This window comes from Opisthocomus hoazin, chromosome Z, assembly GCF_030867145.1.
Source record: "Opisthocomus hoazin isolate bOpiHoa1 chromosome Z, bOpiHoa1.hap1, whole genome shotgun sequence".
Taxonomy (NCBI): domain Eukaryota; kingdom Metazoa; phylum Chordata; class Aves; order Opisthocomiformes; family Opisthocomidae; genus Opisthocomus; species Opisthocomus hoazin.
In genome coordinates, this window is record NC_134454.1 from 76334697 (window position 1) to 76355594 (window position 20898).

The window sequence follows — 20898 nt, forward strand, 5'->3', positions numbered from 1 at the left end:
AGGAGGTCTTTAGCCCATCCTCACGCTCAAAGCAGGGTAAGCAAGGCCACATCATGCAGGGCTTTACCCAGCCTGATCTTGAAAATCTGCAACGATAGGAAATGCAGATTCTCTGGGCAACCTTTTCCAATGCTTGACTGTCCCAATAGTGAAAAACTTTTTCCTTAGACCTAGTTAGAACCTCCCATTTCAATGTAAGTCCATTGTATCTCATCCTTCCTCCACAACACTGAAAAGCCTGACACAAGTCTTCCTGATAATCTCCTGATAGGTATGGGAAGGCTGCTTTGAGGTTCATCCCTGCTGAAGAGTCTTCTTACCCACGCTGCACAAGGCCAATACCTCCACCTTCTCTGGAATCTCCCCCCATCCCCTGTTCTCCCTCTCCACATAACCTCACCATCCAGAAGGACTGAATTTTGTTTCGGGACTAAAGAGAAGAAAGCACTGTTGCACCTTTCTATTGCCATGTAAATACATACGGACTGAAACAGTAAATTAGCAAGAATATGCCCCAAACCCTACCTTGCTAAGTCTCATATATCTCAGTCATTGCTTCTTAGGGATAATATTAAAAACAGAATTATGCATTCCAGATTTTAGCATTAAGAATTATTTTGAGCAGATTTTTTCTGTTCCCTCTCAACTGACGGACAGTTCACCCTATTGCTTCTCCACAGCTAAGGTTTTCAGGCTTCATTTATGCTATATGTACTGAGTTCATTGAACTGCTTTTGATTTCGTGTTTATAAAATTTCATGACTGCATTTAAAACAAACTTTGCAAGTTAAAACATTTTTGAGCTGGTTAAGAGTTCAATACTCATAACGCTGCCTTTAAACCATTTCTTATGCAGAGCAACTGAAACCATTCTTATATAGAATTTAATCCTCATATTGCAAAGGATTTTAAATCCTTCTGTCCTCCATGAATTTGAGCTTTGTTTTGAAGGATGATCAGTCAATTTTTGGACCTTCAGAAATGTCTGCCAGATCAGGGCTCAAAATAATTTTGTATCAAAAACATAATTACACACTCTCTAGTACTACTGAATACAGAAGTCAGAAGAATTAACTAAATAACTCTTTAAACTCCCTGTTCTTTAAAGCTGGGAAAAAACACATTGATGTATATGACTGCTAGACTACCTTTAAGGGTTCCATCACTTCCAGCTGGAGAGCAGACTGACTGTGGTGACCTCAAGGAAAAAGATGCAGCATTCCTTATTGAAGCATCGCCATCCTAAAGTGACAACGATAAACAATTAACATTATAAACATGAACACTTCATAAAAATAAAGACAGAAATCAGTACATATACTGATAAAATTGACTGGATAGAAAAGCATACAAGAAATCCTAGAAAACTATTTATCTACATGAAAATCTTCGTAATTTAGACTGCTATTTAGACTACTATATAGGCAATATTCCAAAGCACAATCAGCCCTAAGAAGACTCCATAACCAGAACATGAGCACAAAAATAAATCTATGTACATGTCTTCTAGCTAAATAAGCACTTTTGGTTTACGCAAAGATTCCATTTAGAACTTTTTTATTACACGCACTCATAGTAATGAGATGAAAAGCAGATACATGACCTCCACACAACACCAACCGAAAAAAATTCAGCATAAAATGTAGATTTTAAAAACAAACTCACCGTTTCTTCACTTAACCTACCCTTACAGCTTATCTAGAATGCCATCTTACTTTAACAGTTAAACAAATTAACACTTTGTATTTATGTCCTCCAGCATGCATGTACCAGGACTGAAGAAAATCTCTAGTACCCCCATCGCAGCAGCTGAGACAGTCTCGTGTAAAACACAGCTGGAGTACTCTAGGTTGTTATTTGCCTATGTCAACAGTTGGATAGGAAGCAACTCAACAGCAATACGAAGCATTTCCCCAACACAGCAAACAAGTTCAATTGCCTTGCCCATTTGCACAGAAGATCCTGCTTCAATGGAATTTGTATTACACTGTGAAGAAGTTTGTCAGAAATTATGGCTTCCAGTGTAAGGATGTCCTTGCTCTATCCTGAAGAACGCAAATGTTCGAGTTTTGCCACTCCCACGAAGCCCTCTGCTGGGCACGAGGACCCTCCTTCACTTGATGCCCTACCTAGACTTACAAAATTCCACAGAACAGCATCTCCCGTTTTTAGCACCAGTTTTTATACAATATCTGCAGGAATGTTTTGAGAAAGAACAAATCAACAACCCCCATGACTATGAAGAGACGGTTTCTATAATCACAAACAAACTGCAAAAAGTCCGTTCTTTTAAAGACAAAGTCATACAACAGAAGTCACCAAAGAAGTTCTAAGGTTTATTTAATCTGTTTCCTAACTAAATTAGTTATTTCAGTAGCTAAAGTGGCTCCTGTTGAGGTATCTGAATACACACTGTTCATTCATAATAGCTTCTTTTTTTTCAAACCTGCATTATCTCTCTGATAAATACCTTTATCCTTTTGACCAACTGCAACCCAATTAATAGAATTTTAGACGGCTCTTCTGGAATTACATTTTTACATGTCTGTATGAAAAAAAAATCACCTGCCAGTAGTAAGTTAGAAAGCTAAATTGGCACTTCAACGAGATAGAAGCCTGCATAGATGGGCAAGTACACACTCCCTCTGACAACAGCCAAACAGCCTACTTCCACATTCACAGCCATAGACTAGACGGTGTGCACACTGCACCTTGTGAAGGTGCAGTTGACACCGCTTAGGGAAAAGGAAAGAGTGTGAAATTTATGGACAGAAGGTGCTTACAGGTCTAAGAATATAAATCCACAAGAAACCAGATTTCATCAGTTTCACCAGCTATAGGCACTTAGAAAATTATTCTACCAGATTTTTTTTCCTCCCACAGCACATTGAATCTAAAACTCACGCTGTGCTATTAATTACACTTAATTTTGCACTAGTGCTTGCAAAACCAGTTGTTGGCTCATGTGAAGAAAGCCTTGTGCAAAGAAATCTAATATTCAGATTCAATGCAATAAAGAGAAACGTATTTTTAACTTATATGTTGTTATTGTAAGTCAAACTGAATTAATTTCCTGATGAGTTACTCATTTATCTACTACACTGAAATTATGAAGCTGACTTTTTTCAAACTTGACTTACATTTGACTTGTAATAAATCTCAGAAAAACCCCTCAAATATTGAAAAAAAAGCTTAGTAACTTTTTAGCATCCTCTACTCATGATTGCCAAAGACATAGACAAAGGTGAACATTTAGTAAATTAACTAAACAGACTAACTAGGTAGATGACCTTTTGGGTACACATGCCATTCCTACCGTAGCTGACAAATTTTGAGAAGTGCTCATTTACAGTTTTCCACTTCAGAGCTGCATGGTGATATGTAAGCACAAACTTATATTCTAGGAGTGCTACCAAGTTTACCAAAAAATCACCCTTAAATTGAGCGTATGTGTAGCGAGCTTTCAAGGGTGTATTTGATGATTTTGTAGAATCATATATTGTAAAAACACAGTATCTTGTAATTATTCACATTTTTAAAAGCAATAAAATTCTAAAACTAAGAAAAAAATTAAGAATAATTACAGTTTTTAAGGTTTATGATTTAATAATCCTCATTCACAACTATCGTCGCCAAAGGTCACACTGCTTCTGAAAAGCTGCAACATTATGATTAATGTAGCTTATTATTCTTACATAGATGCAAAATTTTAATTCATTCAAATTCTTCAAACTGTTTTCTGCATGATAGCTTCTAAAATAAGCTTTTAAAGCTATAATTACAAATAAAATATATGTAACACATATGCTCCTTTAAGAAAATGCGCAAAGGGATAAAACTGCAAGTTTACAATGTTTACTACTTTTTATGTTTAGTATTTCTCCAATTAAACCAACTAATGAGGGTATGCTTTATGTTTTCATAGTCTGCCCATTTTGAAAGAGTTTCATTTCTAAGTTTCATGAACTAGAATGTGGCTGCATTGCTTGGATCACAAAGTAAGGGACAAATATTTTGAAATACTTAGTCTTTAAAAATCGTGAAATAAATTAACCTCATACTAAAGTTTTCCAAAAATCCTCTCTTAAAACCAAGAGCCTCTTGATAGTGTACCTTTAACATACTTGGGGGACATCTGTACATTTAATGCCAAGAACAACTTCCTGTTTTGAAGAAATTGCACTGCTGAAGCACAGACTGAGAAAAACATCTGATGATTGTGTATTATGATAGATTCTTTCATTACAATATTCCCTTGTTTAAGATACTACTTCTTAGCTAGTATTTTTCATCAGCATAGTTGTTGCCTTTCCACAAAAAAAAAAAAAGATGAATAATAAAACCAGCAACTCTCTAGGAGTTCTACTGTACTAAACCTGGCAAGGGACTTAGGGAGCCTGGTGTTAATAGTACACTTGTTGAGTACAATACTTTATTTCTTCCACAAGCTAGTTTAGGAAGACAAGAATTGGCCATGTATTTTGTAAGCTACATAAAACACACATAGAGTCACCAAAAAAAAAAAAAAAAAAAAAAGAGCAGGCCTGCTTGCCATCAAGTTTTGATGAAAAAATAAAATTGAAATTTAAGTGTTCTCCCCTTAAGAGCTGTTAAGAGATTGTATGCCAAACATGTGAAGAAGAATCCCAGCAAGCTTCATCCACAAAATGAAGAAGAAATTGGTTAATTTTCTTCAATAATAAATTTTCTTCGCTAAGAAGAAAATTAATCAGTACCTCAAAAAATGTGGGAGAAATTTGCTTTTTTTCCTTTAAATTCAAGACTTCAGAAGGAATTTCTCCCACACAAAATAACGTCACTAAGGGAAAACTTCTTACAAAGAAATCAGACCATAAAAGCACATAATAGACCAGTAAGAAAAAATGCCCATAGGAATTCTTGCCTTTGACAGAACTACTATACTACCTAATAGGATATTCAAATGTATCAAGCCTAATTGATGGCTGCGGTGATCTTCAGAATGACAAGTTAACTATACACCTATCTAGAATCTAGTATTGTTTGCGTCAACATATTGCTACTGTAATAGAAGAGACACTCTACCATTTCTTAACCGGCAAACTCTCTCTTTGCCTCTCCCAAGTCAACAGACTGCAAGACAGGGACCAGAGGGGTAAAGTCCCTCCCACTGTAAGGGAAGACCAGGTTCGTGACCACCTGAGGAACCTGAACACACATAAGTCTATGGACCCGATATGATGCATCCCAGAGTCCTGAGGGAATTGGCTGATGTCATTGCCAAGCCACTTCCCAAGATAACTGAAAGGTCACGGCAGTCAAGTGAAGTCCCTGGTGACTGGAAGAAGGGCAACATTGTGCCCATTTTTACAAAGGGTAGGAAGGAGGACCCTGGGAACTACTGACCTATCAGCCTCCCCTCTGTACCTGCAAAGATCATGGAACAGATCCTCCTAGAAGCTCTGCTCAGGCACATGGAGGACAGGGAGGTGATTCGAGACAGCCAGCATGGCTTCACCAAGAGCAAGTCCTGCCTGACCAACCTAGTGGCTTTCTATGATGGTGTGACTACATCAGTGGACAACGGAAGAGCTATGGATGTCATCTATCTGGACTTCTGTAAGACCTTCGACACAGTCCCTCACAATATTCTTCTCTCTAAATTGGAGAGATATGGATTTGATGGGTGGGCTGTTCAGTGGATGAGGAACTGGTTGGAAGGTCGCAGCCAGAGGGTAGTGTTCAATGGCTTGATGTCCAGATGGACACCGGTGACAAGTGGTGTCACTCAAGGGTCCATACTGGGACCAGTACTGTTTAACATTTTCATCAACAACTTCACGAGATTGAGTGCACCCTCAGCAAGTTTGCCAATGACACCCAAGCTGAGTGGCATGGCTGACACGCCAGAAGGACAGGATGCCATCCAGAGAGACCTGGACGAGCTGGAGAAGCGGGCATGTGCTAACCTCATGAGGTTCCACAAGGCCATGCGCAAGGTCCTGCATTTGGGTTGGACCAATGCCTGTTATCAACACAGGCTGCGGGATGAAGGGATTGAGGAGACCAGCCCTGCCGAAAAAGACTTGCGGGTGCTGGTGGATGAAAAGCTGGGCATGAGCCAACAATGTGCGCTCGCAGCCCAGAAGGCCAACTGTATCCTGGGCTGCATCACAAGCAGCGTGGCCAGCAGGTCGAGGGAGGGGATTCTGCCCCTTTACTCCGCTCTTGTGAGACCCCATCACTCAGTCCTGATGGGGTCCTGCATCCAGCTTGGGAGTCCTCAGCACAGGAAAGACATGGAGCTGCTGGAGTGGGTCCAGAGGAGGGTGACAAAGATGGTCAGAGGGCTGGAGCACCTCTCCTATGAGGAAAGGCTGAGAGAGTTGGGGCTGTTCAGCCTGGAGAAGAGAAGGCTGCAGGGAGCCTTCCAGTACCTGAAGGGGGCCTATAGGACCGATGGGGAAAACCTTTTTAGTGAGGCCTGTTGCGATAGGACAAGGAGTAATGGCTTTAAACTAAGAGAGGGTAGATTTGGACTAGACATAAGAACGAAATTTTTTACGATAAGGCTGATGAAACACTGGAACAGATTGCCCAGAGAGATAGTGGAGGATCCATCCCCGGAAACATACAAGGTCAGGTTGGACAAGGGCTCTGAGTAATCTGGTCTAGTTGAAGATGTCCCTGCTTATTGCAGAAGGGTTGGGCTAGATGACCTCTGAAGGTCCGTTACAAACGGTTGCAAGGGAAAGAGATCTAGAAAAAATTAAATCTCATACATTAAAATTGCATGGTTGAGTGTACACATCTGACACTGAAACAGATTTTCAGTAGTTTTATACATCAACAAAAACATAGTAAAATATCTGACTTCTAAGGCAGCTAAACACATACTTGCTTTATCATAGTAGACATTTGCTTTATCATAATAAACTGATTTAGGTAACATACATCACTGCTTAGTCTGTGCACCATCTGCAGGTAGTCTTCATTTGAGCCATGTCTAGAATTATCAGCATGATGATTAGCTGAGTTTCCAGACAACTGACTTGAAACTTTATTTTCATGGAGATTCCTCATCGCAGCTGTGACAATGGGACTGGATACTGAAGCTGAAATACAAAAGATATGAGTAACTACACTGTACTAATATGTTCACACACTTGTTAACTCTTAAGTTTCAGAGAAAACACCGTAACAGTGGATATTAATGAGTTGGATGCAAGGGGTCTGGAATTTGAACAAGAATCCAACTTTCTGACTGAATCCTTGTGCCACAAAAATACCTTGAATAAAATTAGATATCTATGAGTTTAATTTTAAAACCTAAATTCCATGTACAGATTAGTCAGGTTTCTCTCCACATCTATCCTAATTACAGTCAGTATCATATTCTTACTGGCTATAGAAAACTTTGTTTTTCTATATATAATTTGTATTCTTACCTTTAGTAACTTTCAAGGTATTTGTGAGACATACAACATTACATGCAGAACAGCTATATACATTCTAAGTACAATGCTAAATTTTAAGAACAAATGAGTTAAAAGAATCCAGTGAGAATTCTACTTACCAACAAAAAACTGCCTAGATACTTTAACAGAACAAAGAAATCCATTCATTCTGAAAGTCATTTTTGCCAGTTACTGCATATATTGTGCATAATTCTAGCCAACCTGGACTTAATCTAGTTGACACTACAAAGGTTTGGTAACGCTAAATAACCTGGCAGAAGAACTTACACGTTGGCAAAAACAAGCTTTTTGCTAGTACAGATAAATGATGTCCATAGCTAACAAATAAAAGGTTTTGGTTTGTTTTGATTTTTTTCTGTTGTCGTGTCTACATGACAGCTATGCACATAGGAGAGCAATGCAATGTGAACATGTGTTTTACCTTTTCTTCTTCCCTTTTATTTTACTCTTTTTAAATCAAGTATATACTACCACTCTGTACAGTCAGAAAGGAAAGCTTCAACATACTTGTCAGCTCAAAGATTTGCATTAAGTGGGTGCTTCCTTCAAGTAAATTAGAAAGCTGTGAAACATGCACATGAAGGTAAAGCTGACATGAGACAGGAGAATAAAACAAACATCACAGACTTACCTTGCTGCATCTGAGGATGTGGTGTATAACTTGGAGGATGTGAATATGGCAAGTATCCTGCAGGACTTTGAGGAGCATATGGACTAGGCACTGGACTGTTCTGCTGTGCCAAAAATCTGTTACCAGAGCTTGTCTGTGGTGGCACAAACCGGCTAAAGATAAAATAAAAAAAGAAAGTTGTTAAAAGTTGGAAAAGCAAATTTAGAAAATTTATTATTTCTTTTGGAATATTATACATTCAGAACACTACAACTTCCTTACAATACAAAACTCCACCACAATCAAGAATCTGCCTCAAAAGCAGTATTTTAAGCTATTGATACCTTCCCAAACTCCATATTACTTGAGTCACAGCTTAGGTACTGCAATAGTAAAAGTAAAGAACAGAATAAGACATATTCATAAGACCTCCACCTAGAAAGAGGTAACAATGACACAAATATGCATTAAAGCAAGATCTGCAATTTCCAGCAGTTAGACCTAGAAGTTTGAATAAAAGTGACAGCTAAGTTTTAACTAACATCTAGGTCTTTAGGACTACCAGGAGCCATCTACTCTAAGTATGATTTTTTCAGTAAGATTTCAAAGAACTTAATCTAGCAGAACCATACTGTCAAGATATAGGAATGTGATATGCGGTTAGGTAGGACCTGATCCGAAGTCCACTGAATACAACTTATTCTTTCCCTGGCTTTATCTTAGACTGATCCTACAGATAGGAAGCCATAAAAATAACACAAGGTTGTGACAATAATACATGCACACTATAACTTACATTCTTATATAAGCTTTTCAAAATAAGAATAAACCAAAGAAATACTTCAGAAAGTACATTACACAGTTTCACAACCCTCAGTTCTAGATAGTAACTCTATGAAAGTAAACTGCCATAAAAGAAATAGCTAAGTATTCAACATAAGGATTTTAGAAGGATTTTGAGAAGACTTTGTAATATTCATTGTAATATCCACAACTCAAAAAACCTTCTTCAATATTCCTTTTAGATATCAAAGTAAAGAAACTTACTGGCTTTTGTACAGATACAGAGCATTTTATTTGCCAAAACAATTACATTAACTTGAAGTGAAATGTGAAGTAAGTTTATTTTAATAATGATATCTAGTAACTGAAGATGAAATCTGTTAAAGGCCAGTAACTGCATGCAGAACTCTTTCCTCCAGTTCAGAGTACTTTATTATATTAATAAAGGCCTGGATTATAGGCATATGCTACCTGCCAATACTCAAAAGTCTAAAAATGAAAGTTGATGAGGATGCTGCTGGAAGACTGGCCAAACTACTGGGCCTATCAACCTCTGAGAGGGCTTTTGTATAACTGTTATAGCTGTACTCCATGCTTTTACAAGCCTTTTTTCCCACCCTCCTGTCACACTGGTACTGTTATACATGCTGGAACACATTAGCCTCTTCTCTCCTGATCCTCTTGCTACCAGTCAGCCTCTGCCACAGGTAGAAAACACCTGGAGGGGTGGCAGGAGGCACAGAGGCTCCTTAAGCAGGAAAGAAATTTTGCTAAAATTATGGGAGGGGGAGAGCAAGGAGAATCATGACTAACCCTCAGAGTACAAGGCTTAATTCACTGACAAAAAAGATGTTGCTTTGCCAGCTGAAGAAACTCACCCTGCTGTCAGACAACTGCAAAATTTGTCTTGACACTGATCACTTTCCACTCACTTGAAACAAGAACTGACTCTGTCACTGTAGGACGAATTTGCAGTTCACTGCCTCTCCCACCCCATTTAAAAGAAAGAATTACCTGGAAGGGCTATGTGAGATAGTGGTTTGTTGATAATTGGAAGATGCAGGACTCCCACGCATGGAATTCTGAGAAATATTAAACTGCGGCATCATCATCCCTATTAAAAAGAAGATAGCAGTATTACTTCACACTCATTTCCTTTTCAAACAATGAAATCTTGTTTCAGAAATTAATATATACAAAGAGATTATAAACTTTACAGACATTAACATCATATACCCACAACTGTTAGAAAACAATTCTATGCAAGATATCCATTTTATATCATGATATAAAAAGGTGTTTCCTAAAGCACTGTTAATTCAGTTATAAATATTAACAGCAGTTCCTTCCTCTGTTCCTTAGAGCTTCCCAAGTCAAAACCTACTAGTAAATAGAAACATTTTATAACAGGGCATATATTCCACACACCAGGCTAGTGTGTACAGTACTTATTGTGCCAATTAGTAAAAGATTCGGAAACTTCACAAGTCAGAAGAACACAGAAAACTTATCTCCCTTTTTTGGAGCAAGTACAGCAAACAATCATCTCGGGCTGAGTGCTGCAAGATATTCTCACCGCTCCCATAATGCCTTAGTGATTCTTTTCTACCCAGGCACAAAAGCCTTCTATTCCACCTCCACGATGCTCATAAGCAATGTTATCAAAGAAAGTGCTGAAATACTTCAATTGCAAAGCAGAACCACTATCTTAAATGTAGAGTTCCATAGCCTGTAGATCCCCAGTCATGCTTTGGAAATTCAGGAGTTGTACTAGCTGGCAAGCCACCAGTAGCGACGTGCTTGAAACAAACCATTTAAGAGGCATTTGGACAATGCCCTTCATAATTTGCTCGAACTTTCGGTAAGCCCTGAAGTGGTCAGGCAGTTGGACTAGATGATCATTGTAGGTCCCTTCCAAACTAAATATTCTACTCTATCTCACACCATTATTAGGGATAATTTAAAGGAATCTTTTTTCCCTCTGTTTGACACAGGTATAAAGAATTCACTAACAACTGCATGACACTGGAAGCTGAAGTGATGCAGAAACACAAAAACTTAAATGAATTTTAAGTTTTTTTTAATGACAGAATTTAATGTCTTGCAGATAAAACTGTCAGAATTCACCTGCACACTGCGACTTGGGAAGCCACAGCAATTGATCCACAGCCATGGCTAAAAACACTCCAGTAGTACAAATATTTTAAACCAAAGGTTAGACACGAGGCTGACAGAAGTCCCCAATCCTGAGTGTTCAGGAGCTGTCAGTCCCTCACTCGCTTTGAGAAACCCTCCCCATTACCCTTTATTCTCTTCCCCTCTCCCCAGCAGAGATGTGATAATCCCCTAGGAATGCAGCCCTTACTACCTCCCGGTAGGTGTGAAGTGCTGCATTCCAAGTACATTAGCACACGAAAACTAGCCCAGAGCAGCAGTTGAAAGTTCCACGTTGTGCTAAAAAAATATTTGAGATCTCCATAGTTCAATACAGAGGACATTCCATTATCCCGACTAAGAAAAATGGACTCCTCAACTTCTGTAAAATTTGTTTAAAGGGACACTGGCTGCCTTGCACAGAGGCAAATGAGGAGGAAACTCCAGGGGTTTTGTGTTGGAGGCAGGGCCTGGCATGCCCACTGCCCACTCACCTCACTGCTGCTCTCAATGCAGCTAGGTACAGTATTTTTGTCAAACTATTAACCCTTACCGTTCATGTACAGAAAGCTGACCAGAATGTGCCCGTATGAGCAGGAACTGTACAGATGAAGTTTCATTTTATGCTTAAAGCACAGACGTCACTTTTAAAATATTTTAAAAATATATCTATTTATTTTCTCCTCCCTAAATATAAAACACTTTTTGAAGCACAGGACGTAGTAGATTTTGGTTTAGAAGAATGACAGAAACTATACAAATGAATTCATTTTTAATACCATTTTAAAAAAAACCTAGAACTTATTTTGTGATGGACAGCTGTCACTTCTCTCTCTGTTGAAAGGCGGTGGGACATGGGAGGCACAATCTAGGTAACTTAAAAGAAAAACGAAGAAAAAACACCCACCAAAACCAAAACAGAAAACAACAACCAACCAACCACAACAACAAAAACTCCAATGTTTTCAAAGTCTCCAGGCATGTAACAAGTATACCTGATAATAATGTAATGAGAAAGAAGTAAAAGTAAGTCCCAAACATTCCGTCTAAAAAGGAGCTGAAATGAGTCTGCAGTCATTAGTCAAGATTTCTAAAATGCCTCCTTGTACATTTTTACATTGTTGTCATATCACTTAAGAAGCAGATTTATGGCTCCACTGTGCATCTCCATACGCTAAATATTTAAGAATTTCTTCTAAATGAAACCTTAATTTTGAATGTTGGTAATGTTCAGGTTGGAGAAAAACATCACCCTAGCAGTAACATTACTAGAATGAGTTTCCTTAACACGCAGTCCCAGTCTTAATCATATTTTTTTTTGCTTGGAAAAAAGTGATACGCATAAATCCATTTTAGCATTCCTACTAGATGCTGAAGAATGCACTACATAAAAACACAACTCAAGGTCACAGAAAAAGTCTTGTACAATTAAACTGCATTATAGCATCATGCAGGCTTAAGCTAGGACTGTCACCAACAGGTGATTTTTCAGTATAGCTATACACTCTTACTGAAAGTATAAAGCTGCAAAGTTTTACCCTTTTACAGTCACACATGCACTTGAATTCTTGTATAAATGAAAAAAGTTATCCGAGTAATTGATGTCTCTGGAAAGAAGCATAAGATTTTAATCCCCCAAAATATACAAATTCTGATAAATAGCTTAAAGCAAATATTTAGCCCTTTCTGAACCCTAAGTGATGCTACGAATACAAACCTATTGCAATATACTATTTCAGCTGATCTTCCAACACATATCTGCTGACAGACAAAGCCAAAGTGTTGGGAGGGAAAAGAGAAAAAAATATTATGAAAACTGAAACCAAATAATTCTTAATTTTAAATAAATATTTATAAAGAAATCCACTTCATTCATACACTGCAAAATGCAAGACAGATGTAGCTGCAAGATGGCACCCAGAACTTTCTATGTCACCTGATGAAAAAGGTCTAAAATAAAATTAACATTTTGCCCTTCTACAAAGTTAGGCCTGACACTGCATGGTGATGTGACTCGGTCTGTTCAGACAACCTGGTAACAGGAAACAGTAAGAAAAATCTAAACATCTAAGTTATATGAAGACTGTTTCGACAATGGGACTGTTATCAAAAGAGAGGGAATAAGAGTTTGAACACTGGTGCTACAATACCTGAAAAGAAATATGCCAGCAACGTGGGGGGCAGGTGGGCGATGCCTGCTCAGAACACAAAGTGAAAGAAGTGTCCACATAATACATCCTTCTTCCATTATTTGTTCCACATAACTAAAAACAATTCTTGCTCTAAACTTAGTGTTGAACTACTGATCAATATGAACTTGGAAAAAAATATCAGCACAGAATTCTGTTTGTGCTTAACATATTCACAGAATTCAAAACATAGTATTTAGCTTTCTGAAGACGCCTTTATTTCCTGACAAACTGTACTGAACTGCTAGATCATCTGCTAGAACAGTTAATTTCAAAAACTATGTCTCCCTTTTGCATTGGTAAAAAATAACTTTAGTCTACAAAACTGGGGGAAAACTCTAATTCAAGCATATGCTCTTTGTGGGACCACTCTGCAAACTGACAGGACAGTCACAACTCTTACAGCTAGAAATATCATACTCTGCCACAGCTACCACTAAACACAGAATCTGGAGACTGTTTTCAGAGCTTAAATTTCAGGATATACATATCAATGAACTTGCAAATATTTAGCACATCCTTTCACATTTTCATTCCAGGAGATTTCTGCCTTCTTCCAAGGAACATTACGTGTTCAATCCTTAGCAAGTTCTTTCCAAATATTGTATGGCTTTTTACTCACTCGCCTACGTGAATGAACCTAATAATCTAATTTTATTATTCTTCCCCTCCAAAAACACCCCACATTTTCTGTCCCCTGTGGACTCCAGTAACAATTCTATCTACACCTCTACAGTGCTAGCAAAGCTTTATCCTCACACTGCGGAAACTCTGGAAATTCTCCTACTCATTTCATAGTTAGGTATTTAAAGAATATACTTCAGTTGCAAGTCTCCAGATCTACAACTACAATCTGTCCATTTAATCCTTTGCTTGGTTTCTCTCCTTCTTCATCCTTGCTATCCAGCAGTACATCTCACTACACCTCAGCAGAGAATGAGCTGTCAAAAGAGTAATATCTGGAGGGCATCCCAAACTGCTGAGATGAGGAATGGCAGGGAGGAACTGTTAAGTATGGTTCATTCGACCTTATTAGCTCTTAGAAGATGTCAAGGTACATAGCTTTATATCACTATCAAATACAAGGTAAGGCATAGGTATCATAATTGCACTCCGTATGTATTTGTGCGTAGTATCAGTCCCCTAAACTTACAGAACAACATAAAATGCAATCAATAAATAATCAAAAATCCTTACCGCTTTGTACCCCGTATCTGTTTTGCATGCTTTTCTCCCTGAAAACATTAGGATTCCTTGCCAGGATAGCCTGCAGCAAGACTGGTATATCTCCCTCTGGATCATCGCTGCCAAGGTTATCTTTCAACTCTCTGGAATTACGGAAGTAAGCAAATAAAGAGCCAAATGCATTTCAAATGATAAGAAACCATGAGTCAAGTACAAAAAACACCAAAAACAAAAAAACCCAACAAAAAATAAAACCACAAAAAAACCCACCAAAATGAAAGAAGACAATTTACTATTAAAATATAGAAAAAAACAAGTCTGCAAAGCACTGTTCCTTGCCTCTGCTTTTTTTTGTCTCTAAGGAATGGCATAAGGTGTATTCCTACTAGTCTTCAAGCTTATCTTCTGTTACTTATCACTTAATTATACATGGCTGTCAGTTTCAGACTATTATGAAAAGTTTCTTATGCCCATTTTTATATTGTGACCTTCTCCATAAAAAGAACGCTTTGGCATAATATCAAGAAAGTACTATTGTAGGAGCGAAAATAACATATGCATGAATGTATAACATTCAGGTTGCAGCCCAATGCTTTGAGAATCTTTTATTTTAAAATGGGAAACTGGCATATCTTTGACATCACAGGATTCCCTCTGAACCGTAAAAAAAATCTAATGGATTTTCTATAAATGCATCTATGCTTTCATTTATTATTTGCTTTGAGGACTTTTAAAAGTTATTTCCATTTGATGAAGCCAACTGATTGGAACATCTAGGAAAAAGACAGGGTTGTCAACCTCAAGACAGTTCAAAGAACAGCATGGGGAAAAAAAATTAACAAAAAGAGAATACACTAGCATACTTGCTGGTTCAATTCTGAAAATATTTAAGTACAATACCTAATCAGAATAGACATGGGTCTTACATGGGTATCTCAAAAAAATTTTTTGTGTAATACTAGGTATATAATTCGTCTGTGTGCATTATTAACCAAAGTGGCACACAAATGAGTACTTCACAACCCACACCACCAAGTCTATGCTACTAACTAGCAAAAATGGAATAAGCACCAGATCTATAAAATAACCCCCACAGTTATGCATAAGGGCTGTCGGATAACTATTTACGTTCTGACTGAAACATTTGACTTTATACAGCAGTCACCTATCAAGTAAGCCTAATGAAAAACCTATATCTTCTAATTTTCAGGTTCTCACAAACATCCTTCTCAATACAGTTAATTTTGATTTCATGGACTAAGGATGGTGATCTGATACAGCTGAAGTTCAAAATACATACATGTGATCTGTTGACACCTGATTGAGACTGTGGACAAGCTGTGAAACCAGATTTTCATCTCTGCAAGCCAGAAGGCAGTTCACCTCTTCAGCTATCCGTCCATTGAAAAGCAGACTTTTTGTTGTTGTAGCAGGTAAAGGTGATGGAAGAGGCAGCTGGTTCAAAACTGTTATCAGAAACCAGAAAGGAGTTCAGAATCATTTTAGTAAACACAAGTATACAAAGATGGACACCTTCACACGCTTTCATGTGGTTAAGAAACAAAACTTGACAACTACATTTGAAACACAGGCAAGATTTCTGGATTTTTTAAAAACATGAATACACATAAAGGCTGGACTCTGTTTTAAACAAAGTAATGCAGTCAGGTCCACAAGTTATATTTCTATATTACTGTAAATATTTAACTGTGCTGAGGCAAGTATTATGACTAAAAATGTACTTTTAAACATTCCACTATATGAAGTTATTTAATATGCTATAGCAGCTTGCTCTTGGAGCCAAAAGTATGGGTAAAGGAAGGAAATGCAAAATCTGTGTAGTTGCGTGCAGTACTGTAAGTGCATTTAGCATATACTTAGGAGTTTTCTACTCTGATCTTCATATTTAATTAGTGTTCCCACTTCATATGGTCAATGTAGGTTAAAAAAAAAAACTAACCAACCAAAACAACCCACCAAAAAATCCCCAATCCAGCAACCAATTTAAGTCGCTAACTAAATTCTTAGTTTATTCTTCTCTTGTTGTATTTATTTCTACGCAAGTAATTTTCTCAAGAAAAGACTACTATCATTGGTTGGTATGATCACCACATTCTGTCAATACACCTATTCACAAATCTTGGTAAAAAGATTTAATGAAAACACTCATCACAATATTTCAGTCAGATTATAAACAAGCACACTACACTTTCTGAGGGCATTCTTAGGTCTACAGACATAACGAGCAAGTGTACCATATAAGAAGCCTTGACCAGATGATTGGCAGAGCTACATGGAACAGAGGAGAGTAAGCCAGAAGAGGCCGAAAAGCTAGCTACATAGAAAAGTCACTTTTATGGGTCCACAAAAGCAAGCCGACTCTTGACTTCAAGTTCCCAGCCTGATTACAGTTCTGCGATAAAAGTTTTAACTGTACCATTAGAAATAGCTTCAGAAGAAACAACTGAATTGAAATATACTCTTTTGGCTCTTTTACTTTTTGAAATTCTTTATTTAAATAAAAAGGTGTGGGGGGAATTCCAGTATTATCCCCCCTATTTATCCTTACTGTATTTAGAAATACATAGCAATTTAAATAGAAGTGTATAATATATTAAAATAGATAGTTTTCATTACTTGAATCAGATCACCTTGAATGTGCCAGAAACTTGGAAAAATCAGCAAAATCGGCAAAACATATTTATACCAACAGTATAAATTCAGCTAGTTAACTAGCCTACTCTACCGCCTCTAGTCATCATGTCCTCCATGTTTTTAGAGCAACAGGTCTTCACAGAATCACAGAATTACAGAATAGTAGGGGTTGGAAGGGACCTCTGTGGGTCATCTAGTCCAACCCTCCTGCCGAAGCAGGGTCACCTACAGCAGGCTGCACAGGTCTTGTCCATTCCAGTTCCTTCTTGCCACACAGAGAAAAATAAAGTGAAGTAGTTACAAGCATTTCTATTTCAGTTGCTTTTGAGTTTCTAAACATCAGATAAATACGACAGATCAAGAAGCAAATGCACCTAAGACAAGGGCTAATCCCATCAAAGGTAGTTCAGTGTTTCAAGAAACTCTTGCATCAGGAGTCTGGCCAGTGACTTCTACCATTAAGTGTACCCTGACGTTCTTCAGAACCTTATGTGCAAATGCTCAATGTTGAAAAACTGCCCATAGCCTGGAAACTGACAATGTGCAAACTGATGGTCCATCATTAGACACACATAATGATACATATGCACACATCTAAATACAGAACAGCATCTTCCAATTTGATATTTCAGAATGTCAGAAGGACATGAGGAACTATTTTTTTTCCTTGAATATATCTGCTTTTTTTACTCTAGGCTGTAAAATTCAGTTGCTGGGTACATGCTTTCAGTGTCTCGTGGAAAGTCTTAAAATTTCAACAGTGTAAGAATAACAACAAGAGCTCAGAAGAAGCACCTGGGTCACTGAGTCCAATTATCCTCAGATGGACAACTGACCTATAAACTCTTTCTTGCACTTTATAAACAACATGCATCTTTGTCCCAACTGCTCTTACTGCAATGGTTGTTCTACGACCTCATGATAGTAATTACAAATCTCCTCTTAGTTTCCACTAGAAATTTATTTTTGGTCACATTATAACCATTTGGGTTTGTGCCAGTATCAGCTTTTAATGTAAATAGTTCCTCTCCTTTCCTTGCACTTTTTCTTCCTGATGTATTTCAAGACAGTACACACACCTCATCTGCTCCTTTTGTAGGCTGAACAGCTAAGAAAGAAGACTTAGAGGTTCAGCGGCTTACTTCCATTCCAGCAGCCATTCTTTGCACCTATTAATTACAGCAACTTTTTTGTATCTTGTCCAAAACTAAGGAACTAGGTTTCAAGTATATTCAGCATATTCCACAACTCTCCAGTTAGCTGAGCATCAGTCTAATCCCCTCTCTTTCTCTCTCTCTCTCCCCGTCTCTTTTCAGTGAAGATGATGAGATGTATGTTTTAGAGAAGTATTTTATAACTTCTATGTTTTTCTTTATTTGTGGGGTACCCAGATACACTACTGAATGATATTCCAAGCAAACAATGAAATCCTATATTTTGTTTCGGGTTTCCTTAAGGGTTTTTTAACCTACATTTCATGTTTAAATTAGCATGTTGTATTTGAACAGATTTTTAAAATTCACGCAATGACAAAATCAACATTTTTAATGCAAAATCAGATTTTGAGCAGATTTACCTTTAAGAACTTTTAAAATGAACCTATTGTTAATATTTTGAAAATGCAGCTATTTAACGAAGAGGTAGAAAACAGCATAGCAATGACAAGACGAGTACTTACGGTCTGTAAGACTAGCAATCCCTGCAAGAGTAGTGATGGGAACATGAGGCATATCCCCATTCATCCTGAAGTTCTGGGATAGTAGTGCCTACACCGATATTTTAGTTCAGGTGCCAGCTATCATTACTTCCCATCTCCCAAGCACTAAAAAGGGAAAAAAAAAAAACAAAAACAAAACCGAATTAAAATTCTCATTTACTTTTTTAGAATTTTAAATTCAGTAACAAAAATGAAACAGACCATGCCCTCAGCTGCATACTGAGTAAATTTTGTAAAGGGTGGGTAGAACAATGTAGATTTCAAATATCAAATGGTATTAAGCAACCAAACGGCAAGCCTCCGGTCTCAGAAGCAGATCCCTTCACCAAAAATGATGCAAGATATGGCAATCAAAATAAAATACGCTCAAGTTATACACTACCAGCCCCAAAAGTGGTAAAAAAATTTGTGTTACTTCATATTGCAGTGGACAGCACTTAACGCATAACGAGTTTAAGTAATTTGCTTCTATATTCACTTCCCAGTTTTGCAGGAGATGTTTTTCGTATAAAAAGAGGTTAGCAAAAACAAAAGGTGTTAATTTATAGACGCAAAAATCAAGAGGTAAACAAAGTGACAAATACAAAATCTTAGTATATTTTAAAACTAGTAGCTATTTCAAAAATTGATCTGAAAATATCTCTTTGATATTAAACACTATCTGGTCAAACTGCTACCAGAAACTGTATCACTCCCTCCACAAAATGAAAACGTTTAGCCACCACTGAACTACCTCATTTATTTCCTGTAAAACAGCACAGTTTATATTCAACTACTGAAAAGGAATTTGTTCACTCGGTTTTCACCCGCTATAAAGATCCAATTGTCACAAAGTCCATACTACTAAAAAAAAACCAAACCAAAAAAAAGGTCAACACAATAATTTCAACTGCAGTTCCCAACCAACAAAAATTTACAAAGATCACACATTACAATCCACTATTATACTAATCAAATGACAAAAACTGAACATGATATTTTCTGAAGACAAACAAAATAAAGGAATTTGATATATAAGTATTTACCTATTATAGACAGGCTCCTGTGTTAACAGTTTGGGAGACAGTAAAAAGACTTCTTCTGTAAGCATTTAGGCTACTGAAGACGCTGAAATAATGATTTGCTTACGTTTACATTACAAACCAACACTTTCAAGAAATACCTATATAATACATACAAACCAAAAGATCATTGTCATTTCCTCAGTAATTTTTATTTCATTCTTTCTCATTCCACACCAATGGCAATATATAGGATACCACTGCTCATAAATATGTATAGATTCCAAGCAAGACAAGGAAACCGAAAGTTGTCTTTTTCCTGCTCAAAGTTTTCATCAACCACTGAAGTCAATTTTTCAAAGTTTCCCTATCTACACACAACTGAATTCTTTGAAAAAAATACCAACACCGAGGTTAAACAGAACTGACAATGAGTTGACTTCCTTAGCTGTACCTGCTACAGTCTCATTCTCACCACTAAATTACAATTTTTTATTAAAAATACAGTGCATTACACATATAGAAATCTAGTTTAGGAAACTGCTACAGATAGATACACTGTGTGGGTTGCTGTGATCCCTTTTTATTAATCCAGAAGACTTTGAACACCCAGACCAGATTCAAAGACTACTTGATACTTGAAGTTCCTTACCCAAAACAAATACCAATATACACAGAATTTCAGTGGTTTCTCAGTTCCACAAATAAGCAATTCAAAAGAAAAGGAAAAGGAAAAGGAAAAAGAAACCTAACTTTTCCCACCATCAGTGTGCAACATCCAACGCACAGGAGTTAACACTTTTAGAATATAAGTTTTCATTGAAATGTTAGTAAGTAAAGAAATTGAGTAACACCTTTCACACATAAATTATATGTACTATAAAAAGGTCATATCTGATGATCTGTTCCCTCCTGACTAAAACTGCATCAAAACTGAGTAAGGCCATGTCACTAGTCAGCATTATTGGAAATCCTGTATGTAACAGAAACAACGAAAAAAAACCAAGAGAAAAAAATCTGTTCACTTTCCCTCCTGGTCACTTGGGAAAGCTGTAAACATCAGAGGCAGACACTACTAATGCAAGTTCCTTCCTGGTATTACTGACACAATAATTAAATTATATGAATACTCAGTGTGAAAAATTCC

The 20898-nt window shown here is 37.3% G+C and overlaps 1 protein-coding gene across 4 annotated transcripts in view; it reads right to left on the reverse strand.

The window, feature by feature from the left end:
• Positions 1-20898, reverse strand: part of NIPBL (NIPBL cohesin loading factor) — a 173146-nt gene that overhangs the window by 90543 nt on the left and 61705 nt on the right. For all 4 annotated transcript variants that reach the window (XM_075411749.1, XM_075411750.1, XM_075411746.1 and 1 more), the window contains exons 2-8: positions 18712-18855; positions 15679-15844; positions 14391-14521; positions 9865-9964; positions 8089-8240; positions 6934-7094; positions 1149-1242 (exon numbers count right to left, since the gene is read on the reverse strand). In XM_075411749.1, coding sequence (XP_075267864.1) covers positions 1149-1242; positions 6934-7094; positions 8089-8240; positions 9865-9964; positions 14391-14521; positions 15679-15844; positions 18712-18775 — 868 coding nt within the window. In that variant the 5' untranslated portion in view covers positions 18776-18855. The remainder of the gene's footprint in view (positions 1-1148; positions 1243-6933; positions 7095-8088; positions 8241-9864; positions 9965-14390; positions 14522-15678; positions 15845-18711; positions 18856-20898) is intronic.